Here is a 25,842-nt window from a genome sequence, read left to right on the forward strand (position 1 = left end):
CTCTACGTCTGGAGGAAAGAAGGTTTAAGCATAATAACAGACGCAGATTCTTTACTGTAAGGGTACTGTCACACTATACGATTTACCAACGATCACGACCTGCGATATGACCTGGCCGTGATCGTGGGTAAGTGGTTGTGTGGTCGCTGGAGAGCTGTCACACAGTCAGCTCTCCAGCGACCAACGATGCCGAGGTCCCCGGGTAACCAGGGTAAACATCGGGTTACTAAGCGCAGGGCCGCGCTTAGTAACCCGATGTTTACCATGGTTACCAGCGTAAAAGTAAAAAAAAACAAACAGTACATACTTACATTCCGGTGTCTGTGCCCTGGCGTTCTGCTTCTCTCCACTGTGTCTGTGCCAGCCGGAAAGCACAGCGGTGACGTCACCGCTGTGCTCGCTTTCCGGCTGGCCGGCGCTCACAGTGCAGAGAAGCAGAACGCCGGGGGACAGACACCGGAATGTAAGTATGTACTGTTTTTTTTTTTTTTACTTTTACGCTTGTAACCACGGTAAACATCGGGTTACTAAGCGCGGCCCTGCGCTTAGTAACCCGATGTTTACCCTGGTTACAAGCGAACGCATCGCTGGATCGCTGTCACACACAACGATCCAGCGATGACAGCGGGAGATCCAGCGACGAAAGAAAGTTCCAAACGATCTGCTACGACGTACGATTCTCAGCAGGGTCCCTGATCGCTGCTGCGTGTCAGACACAGCGATATCGTATGGATATCGCTGGAACGTCACGGATCGTACCGTCGTAGCGACAAAAGTGCCAATGTGTGACAGTACCCTAAGAGCAGTGAGACTATGGAACTCTCTGCCGTATGATGTTGTAATGAGTGATTCATTACTTAAATTTAAGAGGGGACTGGATACCTTTCTGGAAAAGTATAATGTTACAGGGTATATACACTAGATTCCTTGATAGGGCGTTGATCCAAGGAACTAGTGTGATTGCCGTATGTGGAGTCGGGAAGGAATTGTTTTCCCCAATGTGGAGCTTACTCTTTGCCACATGGTTTTTTTTTGCCTTCCTCTGGATCAACATGTTAGGGCATCTTAGGTTAGGCTATGGGTTGAACTAGATGGACTTAAAGTCTTCCTTCAACCTTAATAACTATGTTACTATGTTACTATGTTACTATGTTACAAGCTATGGTATGTTATCTTTAGCCTTTATAATTAATAAAGTGGTGTGTATGGGATTATACTCCAATTTTGACAACTATGATGCACTATAAACCCTCCATGTAGTTTACTGTCTCATATTAAAACACACATTAACATTACAAGTTGGATTGCAAATTATGACCATCAGAGAATTTCTACACTTAACCACTATGTAATCATTTAAATAGATTAAATAGTTTGTGTTATTTCTTAATTTACCATCGTTTTTTTACAGAAACTTAAAATTTTAATTTTCTAGAATGTTATATTTTTAAAGGGAACCTGTCACCAGTTTTTTAGTGTTTCAACAAATGCCACCACCTTTTACAGATCATGTACTAGAGACAACAAGCTTGTCTATTGTCTCCTGACTCTCCCTGCATACCCTCAAAAATACCCTTTGAATTGCTCCCAGCTTTATGGCATGAGAAAATAATGGTTCTTTTCACAACTATCACAAAAACTGCAAGACATCATTGGTGGAAATGGAGGCAATATACAATTAGAAACTAAGGGCATGTAGTCTTTTGAATTTCATTTTTTAATTATTTATTGCTATAGTTTGTTCCATAATATTACATCGTAAATAGTAATACATTGAAAATAACAGACTTTTTTTGCTTTCTAAAGAAATGTTATGCACATCTTGGAAGTTCTGCCTGGGCTATGGAAACCAAAGAGTATAAAAGTTGCACCAGACCTTGTATACAGGACACAGATCTAATTTTGCTACATTCAACGGACCTCATTAATTAGTTAATCTGTATCAACATTTCCCAGAAGACAAATATGAAAAATTGTATTTTATCTATCAATTTTCATTTGGACAATTATTACATTACTCTAATTCCAATTTGGTGCCATAAGAAAACAGCCTTCTAAAGGAAGAGAGTAGTATATGGACTGAGAACTAAAACAAACCACATTTTGACCTCCAGTATTCCAAAAGCTTAAAGGGAACCTATCTGATTCATGCTGCCCAAACCACAGGTTGCATGAATCAGAGACTGACTGCACAACTGCAGCCATGTATATTTTTGTCAGAAAAATTGAGAACCATTGCAAGTAATTAACAGGTCTCTCCAAGGATATATTTTGAATTATTAAAGGGTTAACTGCCGAATCCTAAATTAGGTTTCCTAGTGTGAGAACCTTAAATGCTCATACTGTATTTTTTTATTCAGTCTGGGCTAAAATGTCCAGTGTAGAAATGAAAACATCTCTTGAATGATTCCTGGAATTGGTCTGAATTGAGAGTGCCCAAGTTGCCATGAAAAGACATTTAGTCGACTGTCACGTCTCTCCAGATCCCAAAGCAAAATAAACAGAGGGGAGGGAAGGGTATACCAAAAAAAATACATTATACCCACTTGTCCTAGGCACTCACCTGTCTTAGATTTCTGAAGCAGCGCTACACTCTTCGCTTCCAGTGCCAAGTTCAATGACTGGCCTCACGCAAACACTTGGAAGTCATGATGATCATTGCTCCCCCTACATGACTGGCGCCATGCAGGAAAGGGACACATATCATGACCACTGCAGAGAATCGCGTATCTGTGCAGGACGGGTGAAGGCCTAGGAAAAAGGGCATTCATTTTTTTTATTTTTTAACTGATCCTCAACGTTCAAAGGAATCCGGCAAAATGAGAGCTGGCTGGCCACAATTTTAATGGATTCATGCAAATCAAAATCCAAACATTTCAGATTTGTGCATACATTTTTGGGAAACTCGTAACTAATTTGATTTGTTACAGATCGATTCACTCCTCTCTGGTAATGTCGTAGTTATGTAATGAAGTGAACCATAGTACAGGCTAGTTTTTTTTGCCTCAACTACAAAATTTGCCAAAACAATGGCAAAAACATTGAGGTACTAAAGCGATTACTGCAAAAAAATGCAACACAGCTGCATTATGTGAATACAGCATTACTGCTGCCTCCCAATAGTTGCATTATGTTCCAGCTCCTAGTGACAAAATGTGAAGGAAACTTACATCTGGAAGTTAATAATTAAAGTAAACATAATATATGGTGGGCTACACTATTAATTAGCCTGCACCATTTCCTGCATGTTCTTAAAGCAAATAGTTTTGTATAAATCCTTCAGAGAACAAAATAAAAAAATTTCTCCACATCCCTTCTATTTGGGCTAAATAACAAAATTTCTTCACATCGCATCTACTCAGGCTCACAGATGCCTTAAGGGTAGGCATAAAGAAACTAATCTGTCTACAATAGCTGAAAGCTAGTCCTTTTGACTAGCCCATACACATACAGGAACTTGGGATGACAATAATAAGTCACTGCCAGACACCACTTCCTTCTATCCCCTGATATCTGTCATTGGGCATCCCACTACACCTTGCTTAGGGTACTTTCACACTAGCGTTTTTGTGCATATGTCGCAATGCGTCGTTTTGGTGAAAAAACTCATCCTGCAAAAGTGCTTGCAGGATGCGTTTTTCTCCATAGACTAACATTAGCGACGCATTGCGACGCATTGACACGTCGCAACCGTCGTGCGACGGTTGCGTCGTGTTGTGGCGGACCGTCGGCAGCAAAAAACGTTGCTTGCAACGTTTTTTGCTGCGTCGAGAACGTCTTTTCCGACCGCGCATGCGTGGCCGGAACTCCGCCCCCTCCTCCCCGCACCTCGCAATGGGGCAGCGGATGCGCATAAAAACAGCATCCGCTGCACCCGTTGTGCAGCGCAAACAACGCTAGCGTCGATACGTCGGCCCGACGCACTGCGACGGGCCGAGTACGACGCTAGTGTGAAAGTAGCCTAAGCCAGTCCTGCCACAATGTAATCATATGTTTATGGGCACCTCTAGGGTATGTTCACATTTAGCAGATATGCTGCAGGTTTTGTTTAGATGGAAAATGTGCAGTGTATTATAGTAGCAGCAAAATAGATGAGGTTTAAATAAATCTCTTTTACGGGAAAAAAAATCAGAGTGGAAATTGACATGTGGATTTTACAACTCCTCATAACTGTTTCTGAAGTTTTTCACCATAAATTTCACCATTTTCTATGCATAATGTGAAATCTTAAGCAAATTTGTGACAACATTAACATGTAAAGCATAGATCTTGCCACAAATTTGCTGTGAAATTTGTGTCAAAATCAACAATTGATATTTTTCAGCCAAATTATATTACCTATGAACATACCCTTAGCCTAGGTTCACATAGAGCTTTTTATAAGTTAAAAAAAAATCAGGAAATACTCCTTTTTTGGAGGTTACCTTTCTTGAAGCATTTCATGAAGTAATTGAAGAGGTAAAAAAAGCGATTTTTTTTTCCCCCAAAAGTCAATTGCAGTCTTTTGACTTGCTGATGTCAAATTTCTATTGGATTCCATGAGAAACATGGAACTTTTTTATATGTTTTTATAACTTTATTTTGCAAAAAACATTGTTGGAGAAAACGTTAAAAAAACATATGAGCAGCAAATAGGATTTTACAAAGAGAAAGGGCTCATGCAGATGTCGGTGGACTTTGGTCCGATCTCTGACTGCAATGCATGGACTGACGGCGATCGGAAGAGCCGTTGCCGACCCGCAGCCAGTCCGAGCATTAGCATTCCACGCTTGGACGTCGGCATGAGCCTTAAGAGTAGATTTTTTATACATCATGGAACTAAATTGATGTCTGTTGCCAGATTATATATCATTTCTTATTTAAAACGTCCCTTATAACCTACCTGTGTATATTTCCGAACAGTAGTGAGTTACCTGTATTCTCAAACATGCATGTACCAGTATATAGCAGGGTCACAGAGCATTGAAACACTACCTAGCACAAACTGAACGCACTGCATTGCAGGTCAATACAGAGTGTTTCCTTGTATCTAAAAAATAGGATTTTCCCAATACAAATAAAAATTATTGAAAATATCTCTTCCAGTTTGGTTTCTTCCAGGCATTAAATGCCTCTAATCTGGACGCATTAAAACATAGCTCTAAAAGGGAGCTACAAAAAGACTTTGACACAGTGTTTACTTGTGGTCATACTCAGTACTGCTACACAATGCAGCATGCCGTTTTTTCAAGCTACATATGAGTTTAAAGGTAGAGGGAGTGGAAATGAGATTGGACGCGTAAGCAATTCCCTCCAGTCTCCGCAATGGAGACAGCACTGATTGGTTAACTAGCTCTGCCCTTTGAAGGGGAGGGATTTTAATGAAAGGGTAGTTTGGTATGGGTTAGAGGGGCCTCCCCAAAATTACACAGCTGTGGTCTTTTTTTCAGCGTTTTTCTTTTTTTTTTCTTAGAATATTCTTTAAATATTTTCTATGTATATATATGTATATTATTATGTACAGAGCATACAAAAGGTTATTAGTGTACATTGTCCTCTTCACAGTCGAGTCTGGGCTTCGGGTATATAAATCTCTATGCTGTCGGCACTCTCTGTGGCAGAGTTATGCCGGTAAGAAGCAGCCCGCTTGGCTGCCAATAGCCTCTTCCTGGCCTCTTGCCTCTGACGGTCAACAGAATCCAAAGAGCGATCTTTGACTGGATGAACCTTCTGACGGAGTGGCTTCTTTGGTATGAGAGGAGGAAGCTTCTTCTCCTCCTAAAAATTGCAAAATACATTACATAATCCATGGAATAATTTATCTGTACAATACATTTCCTCATATTTCAAGTTACTATATTCTTAATTATGCAATATTATTTAGCAAAATTAAGTTCAAAATCAAGACAATAATATTCTGTAGTTGCATAAATTTGTAGAGAATTTGACCTGCAAAGCCCCCCAAAAATCACAGAAGCTTACTTGCAGACAGTGAATTTCAATAATGCTACAAGTAGAGGTGAGGGAACAAATTTGAGTAAAATTGAATTCTACTCAAATTTCACAAAAAATCCACATTTGCCAAAATGGAGATTTTTTGGTAATCCGTTTCCACACTGATTCAGCAGAATGGTGACCACTTCGGTATGCTCAATTATTACAGTGCATTGTGAAACTGACAATCTCTTCATAGGAGCTCTGTTATGTCAGGTACAGGATACTTCAATATGGCCCCTGCTGACGCAGCAACCTATCATCACCCCAAAATCATGTTGGTTGCTTGATAGCAGCCCTTAAGGCTTAAACATCTGCGATAAGCGCTAGTTTGCATCAAGTTACTGTCGGGTGCAGGTTATGTAACACAACTGCACTCGCTCTGCATGGGGTTCTGCTCCTGAAATCACGTAGCTGCTGTACATGTTTGACAGCCATAGCAAAGGCGTTGATACTGGCAAATTTTGTAACAATGCAATTGAGGGTAGTGAGTGAGTATTGTGATTAATTTACCTAAACTTGCATGCCTCCTAATAATATTAGCGCATTTGATATTTCTGAACTACGAGAATCATAGATTTACACCTTTTTAAAGGGGTAGTATTCCGATTAGAAACAAAATGTACGCCAATTCAGATTCTGTCTTACTAGTCTTATTGACCACTTCATGTAATTTTATAACTATGCACATAGCAGCACTAAGTGCTCGACCTCCTTTCTTCAGTGCTACCTGTCTGATCAAGGGGTGTGGTTTGCTTCTTTTCTTAATGTAAGTCAGTCCCCTGACAAATCTTAGCAATAGTAGTGGGTGTACTTAATGCTCCCCCTCTTCCTCATTCTCCCTACTGTCCTATGCTGTCATGTTTATCTCAGATATGTATATATATATATTATATATATATATATATATATATATATATATATATATATATATATATATATACCTTAGCGTGTCATCTGTCGATTTGTAAACAAAATACTGACACCATGTGGTTGAATGACCACTTGACACGCTACAGCATTTATATAGAGGGAAACTTGATGCTTAATTGTATGGAGTGAGGGTTGAGAAAGAATAATGGGATTCTCACCATTCATTAGTGCAGTGAAGATCGGCACCTGCTACACTCACAGGCACAGACCATATCAAAGTAGTATACAAGAATGTACAGGGTACTGTATGAAGTGCCAAGCTGGAGCGAAAGGGGAAAAGAAAGCCAACTCATCCAAACACATTCCACTTTGCATATTCTCCCTGTGCACGCTGCATGCTCCTTCACAAATTGTGACATGTCAAGGAGCATGGAAGAAGCTCAGGATAAGTGATGAAAGAGCAATGTGACATAAGATAAGGAGAACGAGAAGGCAGAAATTAGGAAGAATCAAACATGCACACAGCTTTGTCAGAGGACTGAAGAAAACCCCACACCTTTGGCCTGGGACAGCTCATAGAATCCCATGGTCTGCAGTATCATCTCTACACCGATGACACGCAGATGTACCGCTCTGGACCTGTCATCACCTCCTAACTTACCAAAATCCCACAATGTCTGTCCGCTATTTCATCTTTCTTTTCTACTCCCTTTCTAAAATTGAACATGAAAAAAACAAAAAGGATGGCCTAGGTCTAGTATCAAGAGAAAAAAACCAATGAATTGCAAAAAAGACCTAAAAAAATTCTTTAATGACAATAATTAAAATTAGGACTAGAAACCACACATACCAAACAACCAATGGTAGGGAACCCAAAAATAGGATCAGATAGTCGTTAAATACAAATAGTCACTAGAAAGCAAAAGGGCTAGGAAAGATAGACGTGCCTCACCCTACTGAATTCCCTTCCTAGCAGCGGAGGTTGGCACCCTGGGATACGATATGGTGCCCCCGCTCAACGCAGACTGACCCTGAAGACCCTAAAAGGTATCCCTATCAAAGCCACCACCCAAAACACACCAAAAAAATGCAAAATGTATAAATACACTAAAGTTTTTATTGGTATTTTAGTATTTTCACCACTATTAAAATTTATGCCATCATGTGCATGCAACTATTTGAACATCATAATAATGGTTCTTTTCTGGCGCTGATGCCCATATGATTCTGGCGGTGATGCCGATACTTGTTCTGATGATCAAGCATCTTAGGTTTGGTAATTTTACCAGGATGAGTGTATATTTCCTATGCTACCAATATAAGGTTTGATCTCTAAATAGGTGATCATAGCCTTTATTTACGGGTAAAGAAGGTGTACAGTACCATATAAGTTGTGTCTCCGGTTTAAGTGACAATATTGTTTCTATCACCCTAGACAATTTGCTATTGACGGAGACAGGGTGGTGGCTTTGACAGGGATACCTTTTAGGGTCTTCAGGGTCAGTCTACGTTGAGCGGGGGCGCCATATCGTATCCCAGGGTGCCAACCTCCGCTGCTAGGAAGGGAATTCAGTAGGGTGAGGCACGACTATCTTCCCTAGCCCTTTTCCTTTTTAGTGACTGTTTGTATTTACCGACTATCTGATCCTATTTTTGGGTTCCCTACCATTGGTTGTTTGGTATGTGTGGTTTCTAGTCCTAATTTTAATTATTGTCATTAAAGAATTTTTTTAGGTCTTTTTTGCAATCAATTGTTTTTTTCTTTTTTTAAAATTGAACATGGACAAAACAGAATTTATCATCTTTTCCCCATCTCACTCTACCCCTCCACCAGACCTATCCATCAATGTCAATGGCTGCTCACTTTCCCCAGTCCCGCATGCTTGGTGCCTCAGGGTGATCCTCAACCCTGCCCTCTCTTTTAAGCCACATATCCAAGCAATTGTCTCCCTCTGCCGACTCCAACTCAAAAACATTTCCTGGATCCGTATATTCCTTGACCAAGAAACGTCAAAAAGGCTGTGCACTTCCTCATCATCTCCCGCCTAGACTATTGCAACCACCTGCTTTCTGGCCTCCCCTCTAGCACTTTCGCACCCCTCCAATCTATCCTAAACTCTGCTGCCCGACTAATCCACCTGTCTCCCTGCTATTCACCAGCCTCTCCTCTCTGCCAAGCCCTTCACTGGCTTCCTATTGTCCAGAGACTCCAGTTCAAAACTCTAACTATGACATACAAAGCATGAACAACCTGTCTCCTCCATACATCTGTGACATGGTTGCCTGGTACTTACCTACACACAACCTTCAATTCTCTCCAGATCTCCTTCTCTACTCCCTTCTTATCTCTTCTTCCCATAACCGCATACAAGACTTCTCCCGTGCTTTCCCCATACTCTGGAACTCTCTACCACAACACATCAGACTTTCGCCTACCACAGAAACTTTCAAAAGGAACCTGAAGATCCACCTCTTCCGACAAGCCTACAGCCTGCAGTGATCCTCAGTCTACTGAACCACCGCACGACCAGCTCTACCCTCTCCTAGTGTATCCTCACCCATCCCCTGTAGACTGTGAGCCCTAGCAGTCAGGGTCCTCTCTCCTTCTGTACTTGTGTGTGCATTGTAATGCTCATGTTGATTGTACTTGTCTATGTATGCCCCTTTTTTCACATGTAAAGCACCATGGAATAAATGGCGCTATAAAAATGAATAATAATAATAATATGTGATATAGTGCCCGAGAGGGAAGAGGGAACACTTAAGAGCTGCATCAGTGAGGTGATATGAAGTCACAGTGAGTAGTTGTAAAATCACAAGTTGCATATAAGAACCGTAAGGCTGGGTTCACAAATCATTTGCCACTACGTTCAGTAGCATTGTCAGGGATTACGACCGAATGCTTGAAAAATGGGATTTGAGTTAACATACCATTGGCAGTACCTTGAGTGACTTCGTAAGTGCTTATGTCCGGACACTTGCAAAAACATATTTGGACATATGCGCTGATGGCACCATTGACAACAGTGATGGAAATGAAGTCACAGTGTGCTTTATCGTACATCATTTTCAAGTGTATACAGTATGCCTAGCTGTCTTGTTGCCCACATCTAGTGGGAGTATATAGCTGAAAATTGACCCATCAGGGCATACATCTAAATCACATTTTATGGGTGTTCAAACGTAAGCTATGATGGAGCCACTTAACAAACTGGCAAATACTGTATGATCCGGCCTAAAAACGATATGAGCCTTTAAAGTATTTGACAGAATGTAGATTAAAATGCATTTTTATCTCCCTAGAGTACTCTTTAAACTTTTGTTCTTAATGAATATGCCTAAAAGTATGTTATCATATTAACCACATTTGTAATTTCTGGACAAATGTTGTAAAATTTTTGCACTTTTTAACATGCTATTTAATGCAAAATCCAACATTATCTTCACAGCACAGACGTATCCAACATTATCTTCACAGCACTATGCTATTGGTGTAATGCTCCTTATCGTTCTATGTTATTTACATGGCTCAGCCAAGGATGTAAATACGGAGTCACAATTGAGATGACCGAGCTTATAGATGAATGAGTAGTGCTATTTTTAACTGGATGTTTTGCATGAATAACTTATCTAACACACACTTATTGTAAGTAATATACCTTGCATTCCAATAATTTCCATCCATTGTCTTTCAGTTGCTGCAGCTCGGCAAATTTCATGCCCACATCTTCAAAGGATAGCTGAAGGAGGTCCCAGAAACCAGCAAGGTCTTGAGAGGTGGGTAGAGGAAATGAAGTGGGATCCTAAAGAAAAAAATGTTAAGTAAATATATCAGAAAGTTTTAAACAGGCAACATATTTGTTACTACTTATCTATTGAATACCTATTTGTTGGGTTCTTTTAACGGCACTTATGCTTCTGAACAGCACAGAAAGCTAATGTGCCACTGATATGTCTTCTTAATGATAGTTTTAGTGGTAAAATATACTGTATATGACAAATGTATAGGCAGGTGTACAAAACAACAGATGTTGAAAAGGGTATCAATACTTTAGATAAACTTTCACACAGCGTTTGAAGGAACTTGGCAGGGAGATTGTTCCAAACATCTTGGAGAACTAACCACAGATCTTCTGTGCAAGTAGGATTGCCCAAATCCTCTTGTCTCTTTATGTAATCCCAGGCACTCTTGATGATAGAAGGGAAGTAAGCATGAAGTATCTTTCATCTGCTGGACTTTTTTTTTGCTTGACTGACCACAGTGTCCACTGTCCTCAACATTGACCATTTCTTGATATGCTGATAAATTCAAGCAGTTACTTATCCATCATGCAATACCATCAGTGAGGCTTCTGAATAGCTCCAAATCTATTCTGGAGCTGGACAACCATCCTAAACATATAGCCAGGCATACTGTCATTAAGAACTATCTACAGCATATGGAAGAATACTGAAGGAGTCTTGAAAGTGAGGATATAGTCCCAAAAGAGACATCACTGAGTTTGTGTACATACATTAAGGGGAATCTGTTATGTGAAAAATGCTATTAACCTGCAGATATAGCGTTAATCTACAGGTTAATAAAGTTCTAAACTTGCCTGGTGCCCAGACTTAGAGCCCCAGTACCAGGAGAACATGAACTTCATTCCGCCCGGCAGCGTTCTACGTTCAGTCATAGGGGTGGCACCAGTGCCGGTTCAGTCACTGCTCTGTGTACAGAGAAAGGCGGCCATAACCATGCCCATGGCACTGACTGACAGCTGCTCATCACTGGGGCCGACTATCAATCAGTCGTGGAGGGTGCAGTTAAAGCTGCCATTCTCTATACGCAGAGCAGTGATGGAACCCACACCAGCATCACCCCTGTGTCTGAACGCCGAACCCTGTAGCGTTTTCTATTGATTATTTTTTGGGTGTATGGCACTGTAACTTTCTAATTGGGTGGTGGCAATCTATTTCTTTTTGTAGCCAAAAATGAACAAATGAACACTGGTGAAAATGTGCTGCAACACTCTGATGGAAAATAGTCTAAAACTCTAATTATTTTCATATACCTCTGCTATTACTATTATTATTGCCAAGAATATAATCACTTACCATGTTCTGCTGGCAAAGCCTGAAAAACTGTTGAACTTTCTGAGACATTAGGAGTTGGGAGCTTCCTACTGCGCTACGGATCTTCTCCAGAACTGAAATATAAACAAAGTTCACAAATTCAGGTCATTCGTAACATACAGGTCCTTTTTTGCCACTGAGCACTGGATGTCCAGTGCCGAGGGCAACAGGTTTCAAGTGGCACTACCCTCTGCTAAAAAAATAAATCATCCTTGGTTTTACGGCCCTCTTTGCTACCTACAGCCAATCTGCATGGGGTGCACACAGAATAAATTAGAAAGGTCTGCAGAGAGTAGTGAATTTGTTAGATCTTCTGACTGCTGCTCTAACAATCACTTTGCACACTTTGTAATAGAGTGTGGAGGACTCTAAAGGGACTATATACACTGCAAGGTAATCGTGAACGGACATGGTTAAATATGCTCTTACACCATTATCTTGCATGTAGACAGGTTGCCAATCATGATGAATGATCAAAAAACTCGATAATTGGGTGAAATAATCTTTTGTAAAGCGCAAAAAATCATCGTTCTTGGCGATGCATCATATTATGTAAGCAGGTTTGACATGCAATAAACATGAAGGCTGGTGTATAGTTAAACATCATTGCTTGTGTATGTTTCATGCCATGAAGAAGGATTATAATTAGTGATGAGAGAGTGTGCTCATTACTCGAGTTTTCCGAGCATGCTCTGGTGGTCTCCGAGTATTTGGGCATGCTCGTAAGTTATGTTTGAGTCCCCACAGCTGCATGAGTTGTCTGTTAGACAACCTGAACACATGCAGGGATTGTTAGGGAATCCCCACATGTATTCAGGCTGTCTAGCAGCCACAAATCATGCAGCTGCAGGGACTCAAACATAAGATATGAGCATGCCCAAAATACTCGGAGACCACCTTGAGTAACAAGCACACTCGCTCATCACTAATCATAATTGATCTGAAATTCCTAGAATATATACACTCTGAGTCTTCTAAATATTTTTTTGTAGATTATTCAATAAAGTCATCCATTATTTTATATGCATCGTAGGAGTTGGATTTTTTTTTCATTTTCTGTGTAAATGATCCTACTTGTTTTTTAAATAACGAATACATTGTTATTTTAATGGCTAAAGCTATAAAGGATAATTTTATGTCTATACGATTGAGGTAGAAATCCCCCATATCACCAAATGCGTTGGTTTTTTTCATCAATTAGGGATGATGTTTTCTAAACTTAATAACAAATCCAAAATGTTACTGTATAAAAAGTTTAGAATTATAAGCCATGCTGTGACTATATTAAACTATTTTAAACAGTGTATCATGCTGTATCAGAAGAGCTGAAAGAAAGAATTAACATCAATTATTTATTTTCTTCCACGCATGATAAAAACAAATTATCAGTTGTAGTGACAGGACTCCCCAATGCACAACTCACCAATCATCAAGTAAAAATGCATTATTTATAGATACAAGCATCAAAATCTCCCAGGTATTATCTAGCTCAAACTAGTCTGGATTTTCAATCTTTTTCCAAAAATTCACTATGCCTATACCTATATACTTCTTGTACTATTTTGTTGAAGGTCTAAGACCTGAGTTTTCTATAGGTGGCTGTAAACAGACACAATGTTATCATTTTACTGTTGAACTGTGTGAACGGAAAAAAGGGTATTTAGAACTCTGTAACAAAAATCTATCATAAAGAAAAAATTATAACTTAAAGACCAAAAATGTTTTCTGTTCTGGTGGAAAAGCAGTGAGGATGAAAAGTCAGGAGAAGAAGAAAGGAAGAGAAGAAGAAAGGAAGACAGAAATAAAATATGTATTTAACCCCGCTATGACCTATGATGTGCAGGTACATCATAGGTAGAGTTGAGCTACAGTTCCGAATAAGCGGAAGAGGGAACCCGGCTTCCTGGATTGCGCTGGCTGATCAGCTTATCGGCGCCTCAGAACATGCATGTTAAGCCCAACCAATAGGCTCTCCATGCATGTGCTGTGACTTTGACACAGCCGCAACCTATGCAGCTGCGGCACTGATCAGCTGATCAGCCAGCGCGATCCAGGAAGCCGGGTTCCCTTTGCAGCTTATTCGGCAAGCATCATAGCTTGCTGAATAAGAGGGAACCAGAACAAGTTCGCTCAACTCTAGTCATGGGTCACCTCACCCTTTTTGATTCAGGCTCTGGCGCTGAGCCCACATCTTTGCGGGCACATTACAGCCGATTTGATCAGCTATCAGGTGCCCCTAACAGCCGTGGGTGTAATCGTGAGCCACCTGTGACTATTAACAGTTAAATGCCGCTATAAATCTCTGACAGCAGCATTTAACATGCGCGAGCCCGAAGCGTGCCATTAACTCCACCCATCGATGTCCCTATCACATGCCGATGGCTTGGCATGTCAACCAGGGGTCTGCAGGAGATCACCGTGCTTGTGATTGCCAATCTGCTATGAGCGTCGCCCACTGGCTGGCATTTCTAGCAGGTGATCATTTCTGTAGCACAAGCTATCACAAAATCGCAGCTTCAAATCTCCTAAGGAGACTATTGGAGCGAGTAAAAGGTAAAAAAAAGTTTTAAAATATATATTTTAAACAAAATAAACTATAAAAGTTCAAATCACCCTCTTTTGTCCCATTCAAAATAAAACAATAATAATAAAACAAATACACATATTTGGTATTGCTACATTCAGAAACACCCGATCTATGAAAATATAAAAATAAATAATCCGATCGGTAAAGGTATAACGAGAAAAAAAATCAAAACGCTAGAATTACGCTTTTTTGGTTGCCGCAACATTGCAATAACTTGTACCCCAAAACGGTATTGATAAAAACGTCAGCACAGCGTGCTAAAAATAAGACCTCACCAAGCCCCAGAGAGATTGTGGGACTGCACTTTTTTTGCTGGATTCTCTTTCCCGTATTCAGTACACGATATGCTAAAACCAATGGTGTCATTCAAAAGTACAACTCATCCCACAAAAAAAAGCCCTCAAATGGCCATATTGACTGAAAAATAAAAAAGTAATAACTCTGGGAAGAAGGGGAGCAAAAAACATAAATGCAAAAACGGAAAATGGCCCCGGGGGTTAAGGGGGTAAGTGATGTTTAACCCCTTCACAACACGTGACATATATTTACATCATATGTCATGTTTACTACTTTAATACAGGCTTTGGCACTGAGCCTGCATCTTTCCACGCATATGACAGCTGATTTAATCAGCTGTCATGTGCTTTACCAGCCGCAGGTTGATTGCAGCTTCACCCGTGGCTGTGAACCAGTTAAATCCCGTAGTCAATCTAGGACAGCAGGATTAAACATGTACCAGCCAGAAGTGCACCACAAATCCATCGGCTCCCCGTTCACGTGATCAAGGGAACCGATGGATTGTAAAGGCATCCAGGGGTCTGCAGTAGACCCCCATGACTGCCTTTGTGAATCTCCTTTGAACGCCAGCTCATGGCCGGCATTCACAGGAGATTGTGATTTCTGCTATACATAGCAGTGCTGAATCCCTGCTATGTAAAGCACAAGCAATCGGACTATCGCAAATTCAAGTCTTCTAAGGGGACTATTAGTGATGATCAAATTGTGAAATATTCAGATTCGGAAAATTGGCACAAAAAATTTCTAATATTTGTGTATTTGTACCGAATAACGAATCCAATGCAAGTCAATGGGAAAGCCGAATATGTTTCTACTGGACCCAACAAACAGGTTTGGGGGCATGGGAAAAAAGCGGAAATGGATGGGAAATAGCTAAAACTAAATGGGAACAGCACAGAGAAGATGCCTGCATGCCTTTCTGACTCATATATGGTATCTGGGAATAATGTTGTCAGACTGTTGCGCCAGTTTTACAGATTATTAAGACTTACCAAACCATGCATTTTTTTTTAAAGGGAATAATGCTAAGAAACATTTCCTTCATAATTACATGTATATAATGCAAAATAGAAAAAAATTATACCTCCCCTTTAGCATATGTTCACAAGGAGCATTTTGGCTTTATCTTTTACTTTAACATTTTTGAGGGCTCTCACTCCTATATTTGGGAGGACCCGCCCTCATGCCAATTATTTAGCAAGTGTAGGGATTTCACTCACTCGGGTGCGACGGCTGACACTTAGGAGGCAGGTTCCAACAGAAGTTCAAAGGTTTATTGCTTCATAAACCAGTTTAGCATAAACAGGAAAAACAAATAGCCTTTAACTCAGGCAAATGGGAAAAAACAAGTGTCCATTCCTTCAGGCTCAGTGCTGGAGCCTTAACACACTGGAGGCTAGCACCTCCACACATATCCCCTGTGTTAAACATTAGCCTGTCTTATATAGAGCTAACCAGACCCAGTAACCCATCACATGATTAGCCATGTGGTCTGACATCACCACAGGTCCTGACAGACATATAGGTAGCTATGGTTACATCACAGCGGCAAGCCATCTATGCGACACATATCTCCCGTCGATTAGACACCCTTTAGCCACGCTACATACCTCCCCCCTCTGCCTAAAGCCGTGGGGCTTGGCACTTTCCCCCACTAGACAAGGGATTCTTGACAGGGCATCAACATTACCGTGCAGCTTTCCGGCCCTATGTTCCACATGGAAACAGAAGTCCTGCAGGGCTAAGAACCAACGGGTGACCCTAGCATTTCTACCCTTCGTTTCCCTCATCCACCTAAGTGGGGTATGGTCGGATATCAATCTAAATTTACGTCCCAGCAGATAGTACCGTGATGTGTCCACCGCCCATTTTATGGCCAAGCACTCCTTCTCAACGACTGAGTAGTTCTTTTCAGACGAGGACAACTTCCTACTCAGATAGAGGACAGGATGCTCCTCCCCATGTAGCTCTTGGGAAAGGACTGCTCCCACCCCGACATCTGAGGCATCTGTCTGAAGAATAAACTCTTTTTCGAAGTTTGGGGCCATCAGAACGGGTTGCTTACACAAAGCCTCTTTCATTTCTTGGAAGGCTGACTCTGTTTCTTCGGACCACTTAACCATTACTGATTTTGTCCCTTTTAGCAGGTCAGTCAGAGGCGCAGCCATCGTGGCGAAGTTTGGGATGAACCTCCTGTAATGTCCCACGATTCCCAGGAAGGCTTTAACTTGCTTCTTGGAAACTGGTTTTGGCCATGTTTGAATTGCCTCCACTTTACTGATTTGGGGTTTTATTTCTCCACGACCCACTATGTATCCAAGGTACTTAGCTTCTTCTTTACCCAAGGCACACTTCTTCAGGTTTACTGTAAATCCGGCCTCTCTTATAGCATCAAACACCGCTTGGACCTTTTCCAGATGACTCTCCCAGTCCGGGCTAAAGATGACGATATCGTCCAGGTACGCAGCAGCGTATGCCTTATGGGGTGCAAGGATTCTATCCATAGCCCTGTGGAAGGTTGCCGGAGCTCCCTGTAGGCCAAACGGCATCCGGACATACTGGAAACATCCATCTGGTGTAGAAAATGCTGTCTTCTCCTTGGCTTCCTGTGCCATGGGGATCTGCCAATACCCCTTCGTCAAATCCAAGGTGGTTATGTGCCTGGCAGGCCCAAGCCTTTCGATGAGCTCATCAACGCGGGGCATGGGATAAGCGTCAAACTTGGAGACCTCATTCAACTTCCGATAGTCGTTGCAAAACCTCCACTCTCCATCAGGTTTTGGGACCAGGACAATTGGGCTCGACCAACCACTCTTGGATTCCTCAATGACTCCAAGCTTCAACATACGCTCCACTTCCTTGGAGATAACTTCTCGACGAGCCTCAGGAATACGATAGGGCTTCACGTTCACCCGCACATGTGGCTCTGTTAGGACCTCGTGCGCTATGACCTTCGTGTGTCCTGGCAACTCTGAAAACAGGTCCCTGTTTTTCTGGAGTAACTCCCGGCACTGTTGTTTCTGGGTCTTCGATAGCGTCTCCACTATAGTAACCGCTCCAACCTCACCTTCTGGGTTGCTTAACAACGATGCAGTTACTGTCGGCTCTCCATCTTGCCACGGCTTGATGAGGTTGATATGGTACACTTGGAATGGTTTCCGTCTTCCTGGTTGGCGAATTTTATAATTTACTTCACCAAGTTTCTCGACAACGTCATATGGCCCTTGCCATTTGGCCAAGAACTTGCTTTCCACCGTCGGAACTAACACAAGAACTTGGTCTCCCGGATTGAACTGCCTCACTCTTTCAGACCGGTTGTAGATTCTGGCCTGAGCTTCTTGTGCCTGGAGGAGGTGTTCTTTCATGATAGGCATCACCTTTGCAATCCTCTGCTGCATCAGGGCCACATGCTCAATGACGCTTCTGTGGGGCGTGGCTTCGGCTTCCCAGGTTTCCTTGGCTACATCCAGGAGTCCTCGCGGATGTTGGCCATATAGAAGCTCAAACGGTGAGAACCCTGTGGAGGCCTGTGGAACTTCACGAATGGAAAAAATCAGATAGGGTAAGAGACAATCCCAGTCTCTACCATCTTTCTCTATAGCTTTTCTCAGCATGCTCTTCAGTGTCTTGTTAAATCTCTCAACAAGACCATCTGACTGGGGATGGTACACCGAGGTCCTCAACTGGGAGATTTTCAGGGCTTTGCATAACTCCCTCATCACCTTGCTCATGAAAGGTGTCCCCTGGTCAGTCAGGATCTCCTTTGGCAGACCTGTCCGGGAAAAGACATGGACCAACTCGCGGGCTATACTCTTCGAGGAAGAATTTCTCAAGGGAATTGCCTCAGGATAGCGTGTGGCATAGTCCAGGATGACTAATATATACTGATGGCCCCGGGCTGATTTAACTAAGGGACCAACCAAGTCCATGGCAATTCTCTCGAACGGTACCTCAATAATGGGCAGTGGCACAAGGGGGTTCCGGAAATGAGGAGTGGGAGCAGTTAGCTGACATGTAGGGCAGGACCTGCAATAGTTCACTATTTCTCGGTGACACCCAGGCCAATAGAATCTCTGCACAACCCGTTCCTGCATTTTTTCCACCCCTAGGTTTCCACCCAAGATGTGTGAATGGGCCATGTCCAACACCTTCCATCTATATGGACCCGGCACTACCAACTGCTCTACCAACTCCTCCCTTATTTTCGTGACCCGGTACAACAACTCCCCACTCATCAGAAAATGGGGAAACCTTGTGTCTGCCCCCGGCTCCTGCACCACCCCGTCAATAACTGTGACATTATTAAAGGCTTCCCTCAGAGTGGGGTCCCTATGTTGGGCAGTCCCAAAATTTTCACCGGTTACCTCTAACTCCATAGTGTCAGATGCAGGAAACACTTCCTCCTCATCCCCAACCAGCACACAAAAAGGAAACCTGTCTGTCTCTGGGTGTGGTGACACCCTTCCAGGGTTCACTGGTTCCCTACTCTTGCTAGGGAGCTCAGAACCTTTTCCCCACAAATCCCAAAACAGACAGAAATCCCAGCCAATAATTATAGGGTGCAACAAGTCCTGCACGACGCCGACTAGGTGGGACTCAGTGCCACATGCCGTTTCAATGTCCACCCTGGCCAAAGGGTAGTCCTTGGCATCACCATGTATGCACCGCACGCCGACCTTCTTTCCCGGGAGCAGGTGGAGAGGGAAAGTGACCGTCACCAAGGTCACTAAGCTCCCTGAGTCTAACAGCGCCGTTGCTGCTCGACCGTTCACCCTTACGGGACATGCTTGAGGTCCCTCGTTGGGCGGAGAGTTCACACTGCAGGCTGGATATGCATAGTATGAACAATGGCGTCCCATGCTGCAGTCCATCTGCTCAGTGGTCTGGGAACAACGGGCAGCTATATGTCCTGGCCCGTGGCACCTCCAGCAAATAATATCACCCGTAGGGACCTTGGGCACCACCTCCCCCGCCCTTTGTGACCTTGGACGCGCCACCCCTTTTTGGGACTCAGCAGCTTTCTCGGACCCCCAGTACGGCATGGGCTGCCTCCCAAAGTAGCCTTCCATCCCTTGGTATCTCTCGATCAGTCCGATCAGTTCGTCGGCATTCTGGGGATCACCCTGGGCAACCCAAGTCTGTATGGACCTCGGGAGGGAATGCACAAACCGATCCATCATCACTCGTTCCACCATCTGTGCAGGTGTACATAACTCTGGCTGCAGCCATTTCTGGACCAGGTGCAACAGGTCAAACATTTGGGAGCGAGGCGGTTTGTCCTGGTGATAGACCCAGCAGTGAACTCGCTGTGCCCTAACAGTCAGTGTCACCCCCAAACGTGCGAGAATCTCGACTTTCAATTTGTGATACTCTTTGGCATCCTGCAAGGTCAAATCATAGTACGCCTTCTGGGGTTCTCCCGTCAGGTATGGCGCCAGTACCTCTGCCCACTGCTCTGGCGGGAGTTTTTCCCTCTCAGCGACCCTCTCAAACACTGTCAGGAAGGCCTCAACATCATTCCCGGGGGTCATTTTCTGTAATGCGCATCTTACCGTCTTCCGGACGTGGGTGTCATCAGCCAAACCTGGGGTTGGGGCGCTCGTCTTGCCCTGGATGGCGGTTGCCAGAAGCTGCATCTGCTGCCGTTGCTCCTGCTGACTCTGCCGTTGCTCCTGCTGGCTCTGTTGTATCTGCTGCATAAACAGCCTGTTAGCCTCTTGCTGCTGTGACTGCGACTGGACCAAGTGTTTCAGCAGGTCCTCCATTTTCCCCGGCAATGCTTGCTGGCTTACAGCCGACTTGACCCTGGACATTCAAAAAATAGACTTACGTCTCCACTGGGAACGCTGCCCGCACGTCTACCACCAATTGTAGGGATTTCACTCACTCAGGTGCGACGGCTGACACTTAGGAGGCAGGTTCCAACAGAAGTTCAAAGGTTTATTGCTTCATAAACCAGTTTACATTAAACAGGAAAAACAAATAGCCTTTAACTCAGGCAAAAGGGAAAAAACAAGTGTCCATTCCTTCAGGCTCAGTGCTGGAGCCTTAACACACTGGAGGTTAGCACCTCCACACATATCCCCTGTGTTAAACATTAGCCTGTCTTATATAGAGCTAACCAGACCCAGTAACCCATCACATGATTAGCCATGTGGTCTGACATCACCACAGGTCCTGACAGACATATAGGTAGCTATGGTTACATCACAGCGGCAAGCCATCTATGCGACACATATCTCCCGTCGATTAGACACCCTTTAGCCATGCTACACAAGATAGTGGATTACATATTTCCCATCCCTTTACAATGCCATTTCAAACATGCCCATTGGAATTTTTGGCATCGCCCGCCATCACCATGACCACCGACCTTGTCATTATGCGACCCTCGCTGACAATTAGCAGAGTCCCACCATATGCTGTGAAACTGGCGTTTTGTAAGGTCCACAATTCATTTTTGCCACCGGATCCTAATGGAACCACTGTCACAGCGGGTGAAGCTGCTGTAAGGTGAATATAATACAGGAGATGGGGAAGCTGTATGTTCAATATCAGTAAATTGGATTTTACCAGACACCAAAATCATTAGGCTATGTGTCCACAGGGCGTATTGGCAGCGCTTTGGATGCAGTGGAAACCCTGCTCTGCCCAAAGCCCTGCCCCCTTTTGTAAACGCGGTGATTTTGATTCCGCCTGTGTTCATTGAACACAGACGGAATCACTGCATCCTATACATAGACTGTGTTATTTATCTTGCGGAGACGGAGCATCTCCGCAAGATAAATAGACATGCTGCAGTCTATAAAGACACGCCACATGCCCAGTTATGCAGAGCCCCCGGATGCTGCCCTGCACGCATATTGGAGATGGGATTTCATAAAATCCCCTCCACTATGCTGTAACATCTAACATCTGGACGCTGTGGATTGAACGCTGCGGCTGTACGCAGCGTCCAATCCGCAGCAAAAACTCAAGCAATATGCCCCGTGGAAACATACCCTTAGAATTAAATTCGGAATACAGTGCATGCAAGAGAGGGCCTGTATTGTGCTCAGTCTGTCAGGCCTGAAACCCATGTCAGGAACATATACAAGCCTCATTTAATTTGGAAGCAGCCTCCTCAAGGGAAAGAGGCAGGAGTGCTATTGACCAATCTGCACAAGCCTACGCACTTCTTCTGGAAACTACCCAAACAGGCAGAATGCATCTTTTCCATGTTTTTGAGCAAAATGGAGTAATTACAGGATATGTCCCAGAGACTGACGAGGTCTGTGGAGTGTATTACTCAGGTGACAGGCAGTGCTACAGAGCTCAGGTAAAGGCCTTAGCGTGGCAATGACCATGTTCCAATATGTGTAAGGCTGCTGTCACACTAGCAGTATTTGGTCAGTATTTTACATCAGTATTTGTAAGCCAAAACCAGGAGTGGGTGATAAATGCAGAAGTGGTGCATATGTTTCTATTATACTTTTCCTCTAATTGTTCCACTCCTGGTTTTGGCTTACAAATGCTGATGTAAAATACTGACCAAATACTGCTAGTGTGACGGCAACCTAAGGCTGCGGCCTGAATAGGTCTCTGGTGCTTATTAACCCAGTCTCTTAGATGTGCTTAAAATGTATAGAAACTGGCCAATACCCCACCACCATTTTTTTGTAAGGACACAAATGTAGAAAATGTAAGGGAAGCGACAGTTTAATAAAGATACAAAATTCTCATTTAGGAGCCTGGAAAAGTCAGCAATGGTCTTGGTCCAGCACTGGACAATGTAAATTGTTACACAGGCAGAGATGCTTACCTGTCTGAGGCCTCCAACCAATTACACTTACCAAAGTGCAGCGGACCCAAGTTAAGATGGCGGATGACAAATGCACAGGTGCAATAATACCGATACTGCAAGCCAGCCTACAATCAGGATTTGGCCGCCTGGCACACCTGCGCAAAAATGATCTGTATGTGGCATGTTCACACAGAAATACAAAGCATATGGCTCAGGCCTATTAGTAAAAAAATGACGTGTCCAAAAACATAACAATGTATGTAAGGTATTAGTTGGTATATTACCTTACATACATTGTTATGTTTTTGGACACGTCATTTTTTCAGGGTGCAGCTGGGCCCTAGATGGCTCTGTATACTGTGGCCTCTGTTCACACAGGATGCATGATAGCAATGGCTGGCCCGCTATATGGCGTTACTAATAGGCCTGAGCCATATGCTTTGTATTTCTGTGTGAACATGCCACATACAGATCATTTTTGCGCAGGTGTGCCAGGCGGCCAAATCCTGATTGTAGGCTGGCTTGCAGTATCGGTATTATTGCACCTGTGCATTTGTCATCCACCATCTTAACTTGGGTCCGCTGCACTTTGGTTAGTGTAATTGGTTGGAGGCCTCAGACAGGTAAGCATCTCTGCCTGTGTAATGGTTTTTTGTCTTGATTTTTTTTCCTCTTATGGGTTTTTTTTTTACAATGTAAATTGCCAATGAATATGTATGCCCAATCTAACAAAAAATTTGTGAACAGACATATATACTGACAAGGGACAACTGAACGCTGCGCTGTGACATCGAACTGGACGTGGTTGCTGACTGTTGTGTCTGTGCAACTGCAGGTTGTGGAATGACATAACACAGGGGAAGGGCCAGTGGTTTCACCGTCAGACAAAGATTTTGTACCCAGGCGTTCCGCCCACCTACTGGGGTGCTGCATATATGAGCAGGATATGGCGTATGCTAACAGAGGTATTATGTCAAATTTACCTTTATAAAGGAATGTGTGGGTAAGATTTTCAAACTAGCAGCATATATAGAGAGCATGTTTCATTACTGTTATTATTATTCTGTGTAAGGCTGAAGCATGAAGAATTATGTCTAGCATATTAATGCATTTATGTTCCAAAATGACCAAGTGCAGACCAAAGAAACAAGATCAGACTACCAGATAGACGCTAAAAAGACTGTGAGAAGGGCAATACAATAAAAAAGATTATATATAGACTGAAAGTACAAGTTTCACTACTGCAATGTGCAATGTGCAGAGGTTTCCAAAAACTACCCAAGGGGTCTATATCATAAACAGTGAAAGAAACCATAATGGGGACTTCACAATACACTTTTCAGTTATTACAAGAGGTAGAGATAGAGAGTACAAGCTTCACCATTGCACAATGTGCAATAGTTTCCAAAAAATTAGCCAAGGGATCTCTCTCAGACCAGTTGAAAGATGCCATGATGGGGATATCACAATACACTTAGCAGTTATTACAAGAGGTAGAGAGTACATGTTTTACCATTGAACAATGTGCAAAGGTTTCTAAAAATTAGCCAAGGGGTCTCTCTCAGACCAGCTGAAAGATGCCGTGATGGGGATATCACAATACACTTAGCAGTTATTGCAAAAGGTAGAGAGTACAAGTTTCACCATTGCACAATGTGCAAAGGTTTCTAAAAATTAGCCAAGGGGTCTCTCTCAGGCCAGCTGAAAGATGCCGTGATGGGGACATCATAATACACTTAGCAGTTATTACATGAGGTAGAGATTTAGAGTACAAGTTTCACCACTGCACAATGTGCAAAGGTTTAAAAAATTACAAAACAATACACATGAGGGGTATACATAGTTGAACAGTAAGTACTTGTTGCAGAAGAAGGAGGAGGAGGAGGTGATTTCCTGAACAAAATGGTTTTGGATGGTAAGGGATGCACGTTAAGACAACGTCCCCAGAAAAACATTCGGTCTCCATTCACATAATGTTGCTGTCATCCGTAGGGCTGAAAAAGTCGGAGGAAATACAGGTCTTGTTCAATTTTAGAAGAGTCTGCCTGTCTTCATCTTCCATTGACAGGCGTGTGTGCCTATTCGTTATGATTGCACCTGCTGAACTAAAAACCCACTTAGACAACACACTCACGGCAGGGCATGGCATGCACCAAAGCATAAAAGGAGAGGTCGGGCCAAGTGTGCAGCTTGGACAACTAAAAGTTAAAGGGCAGTAAAGAATCAGGAAGGACGCTGGCATGGTCCCTTGAGTAGTCCTTCACCATCTTGGTCAACTTCTACCTCCTCATCATAATTACACCTACAGATAGCCCTTACTGATGGGACGGTATCATGAAAATGGCCCAGTTGTTGGACATTCCCCCCACCAGTTGCGCCTGGTGTTTGTGGCCCTCCCCTGTAATCCTTGTGGGTGAAAAGAGCTGGTACCTCTGCCACCAGATTTGTCTAAGGGTAATCTTTTGAGCAAGTCTTCCACTACGGTCCTCTGGCATGCATGCACTGAAACTGGCACGTCTGCCTCCAATATTAAAGAAGCAAATTTCTCCTTGTACTGTGGTTCAAGAAAGATGCACAGCCCGAATTTCATGGTGGACAAAATGTCTTTCAAGTGAGACTCTTGGGATAGGCATCTGGACATGAACTCTGCCATGTGTGGCAGACTACAAAGAATCAAACATTCAGTGTCGTCACCAGGAACAACACTAACCATCCTCTTCTCACGATGCATAGCCTCCTCTTATTCAGGCCATCCATTCTGGACAGGCATGAAGCTGTGATTGGGAGTCCCCTCTGTACAGCAAAGCAAAAAATCCTGTTCCTCCTCCTCCTCATCCTCCTTCTCCTGTTCCTCATCATCACCCAATGTTGCCTGAGAATACTGTGTGAGGCTGGGCTGTGTGGTTTCAGCCACTGTACAATCTTGCTCCATAGCCACCTGCTCGGCATTCAGCTTCCTCTTTCAGATTTTGCAGTGAATGTATTAATAGACAGAGCAGTGGGATGGTTATGCTCATAATAGCTTCATCAGCGCTCACCATCTTGGTGCATTACTCAAAGTTTTGAAGAACCTCACATAGGTCAGCGATTCACACCCACTCGGCAGTTGTTATGTGTGGGGGCTGACTGTTACTCTGACGGGCATTGAGAAGCTGGAATTCAGAGACTGCCCTCTGCTGCTCACTAAGCCTTGCTAACATATGGAAGGTCGTGT

At 43.1% G+C, this 25,842-nt stretch overlaps 1 protein-coding gene across 6 annotated transcripts in view; it reads right to left on the reverse strand.

Annotated features, from left to right (window-relative positions):
- Positions 1-385: 385 nt before the first annotated feature.
- DLGAP3 (DLG associated protein 3) overlaps positions 386-25,842 on the reverse strand; it is an 811,006-nt gene continuing 785,549 nt past the window's right edge. For all 6 annotated transcript variants that reach the window (XM_077295792.1, XM_077295791.1, XM_077295789.1 and 3 more), the window contains 3 exons: positions 11,944-12,035; positions 10,506-10,649; positions 386-5,757 (listed from right to left, as the gene is read on the reverse strand). In XM_077295792.1, the coding sequence (XP_077151907.1) occupies positions 5,539-5,757; positions 10,506-10,649; positions 11,944-12,035 (455 nt within the window). In that variant the 3' untranslated portion in view covers positions 386-5,538. The remainder of the gene's footprint in view (positions 5,758-10,505; positions 10,650-11,943; positions 12,036-25,842) is intronic.

This window comes from Ranitomeya variabilis, chromosome 3, assembly GCF_051348905.1.
Source record: "Ranitomeya variabilis isolate aRanVar5 chromosome 3, aRanVar5.hap1, whole genome shotgun sequence".
NCBI lineage: Eukaryota > Metazoa > Chordata > Amphibia > Anura > Dendrobatidae > Ranitomeya > Ranitomeya variabilis.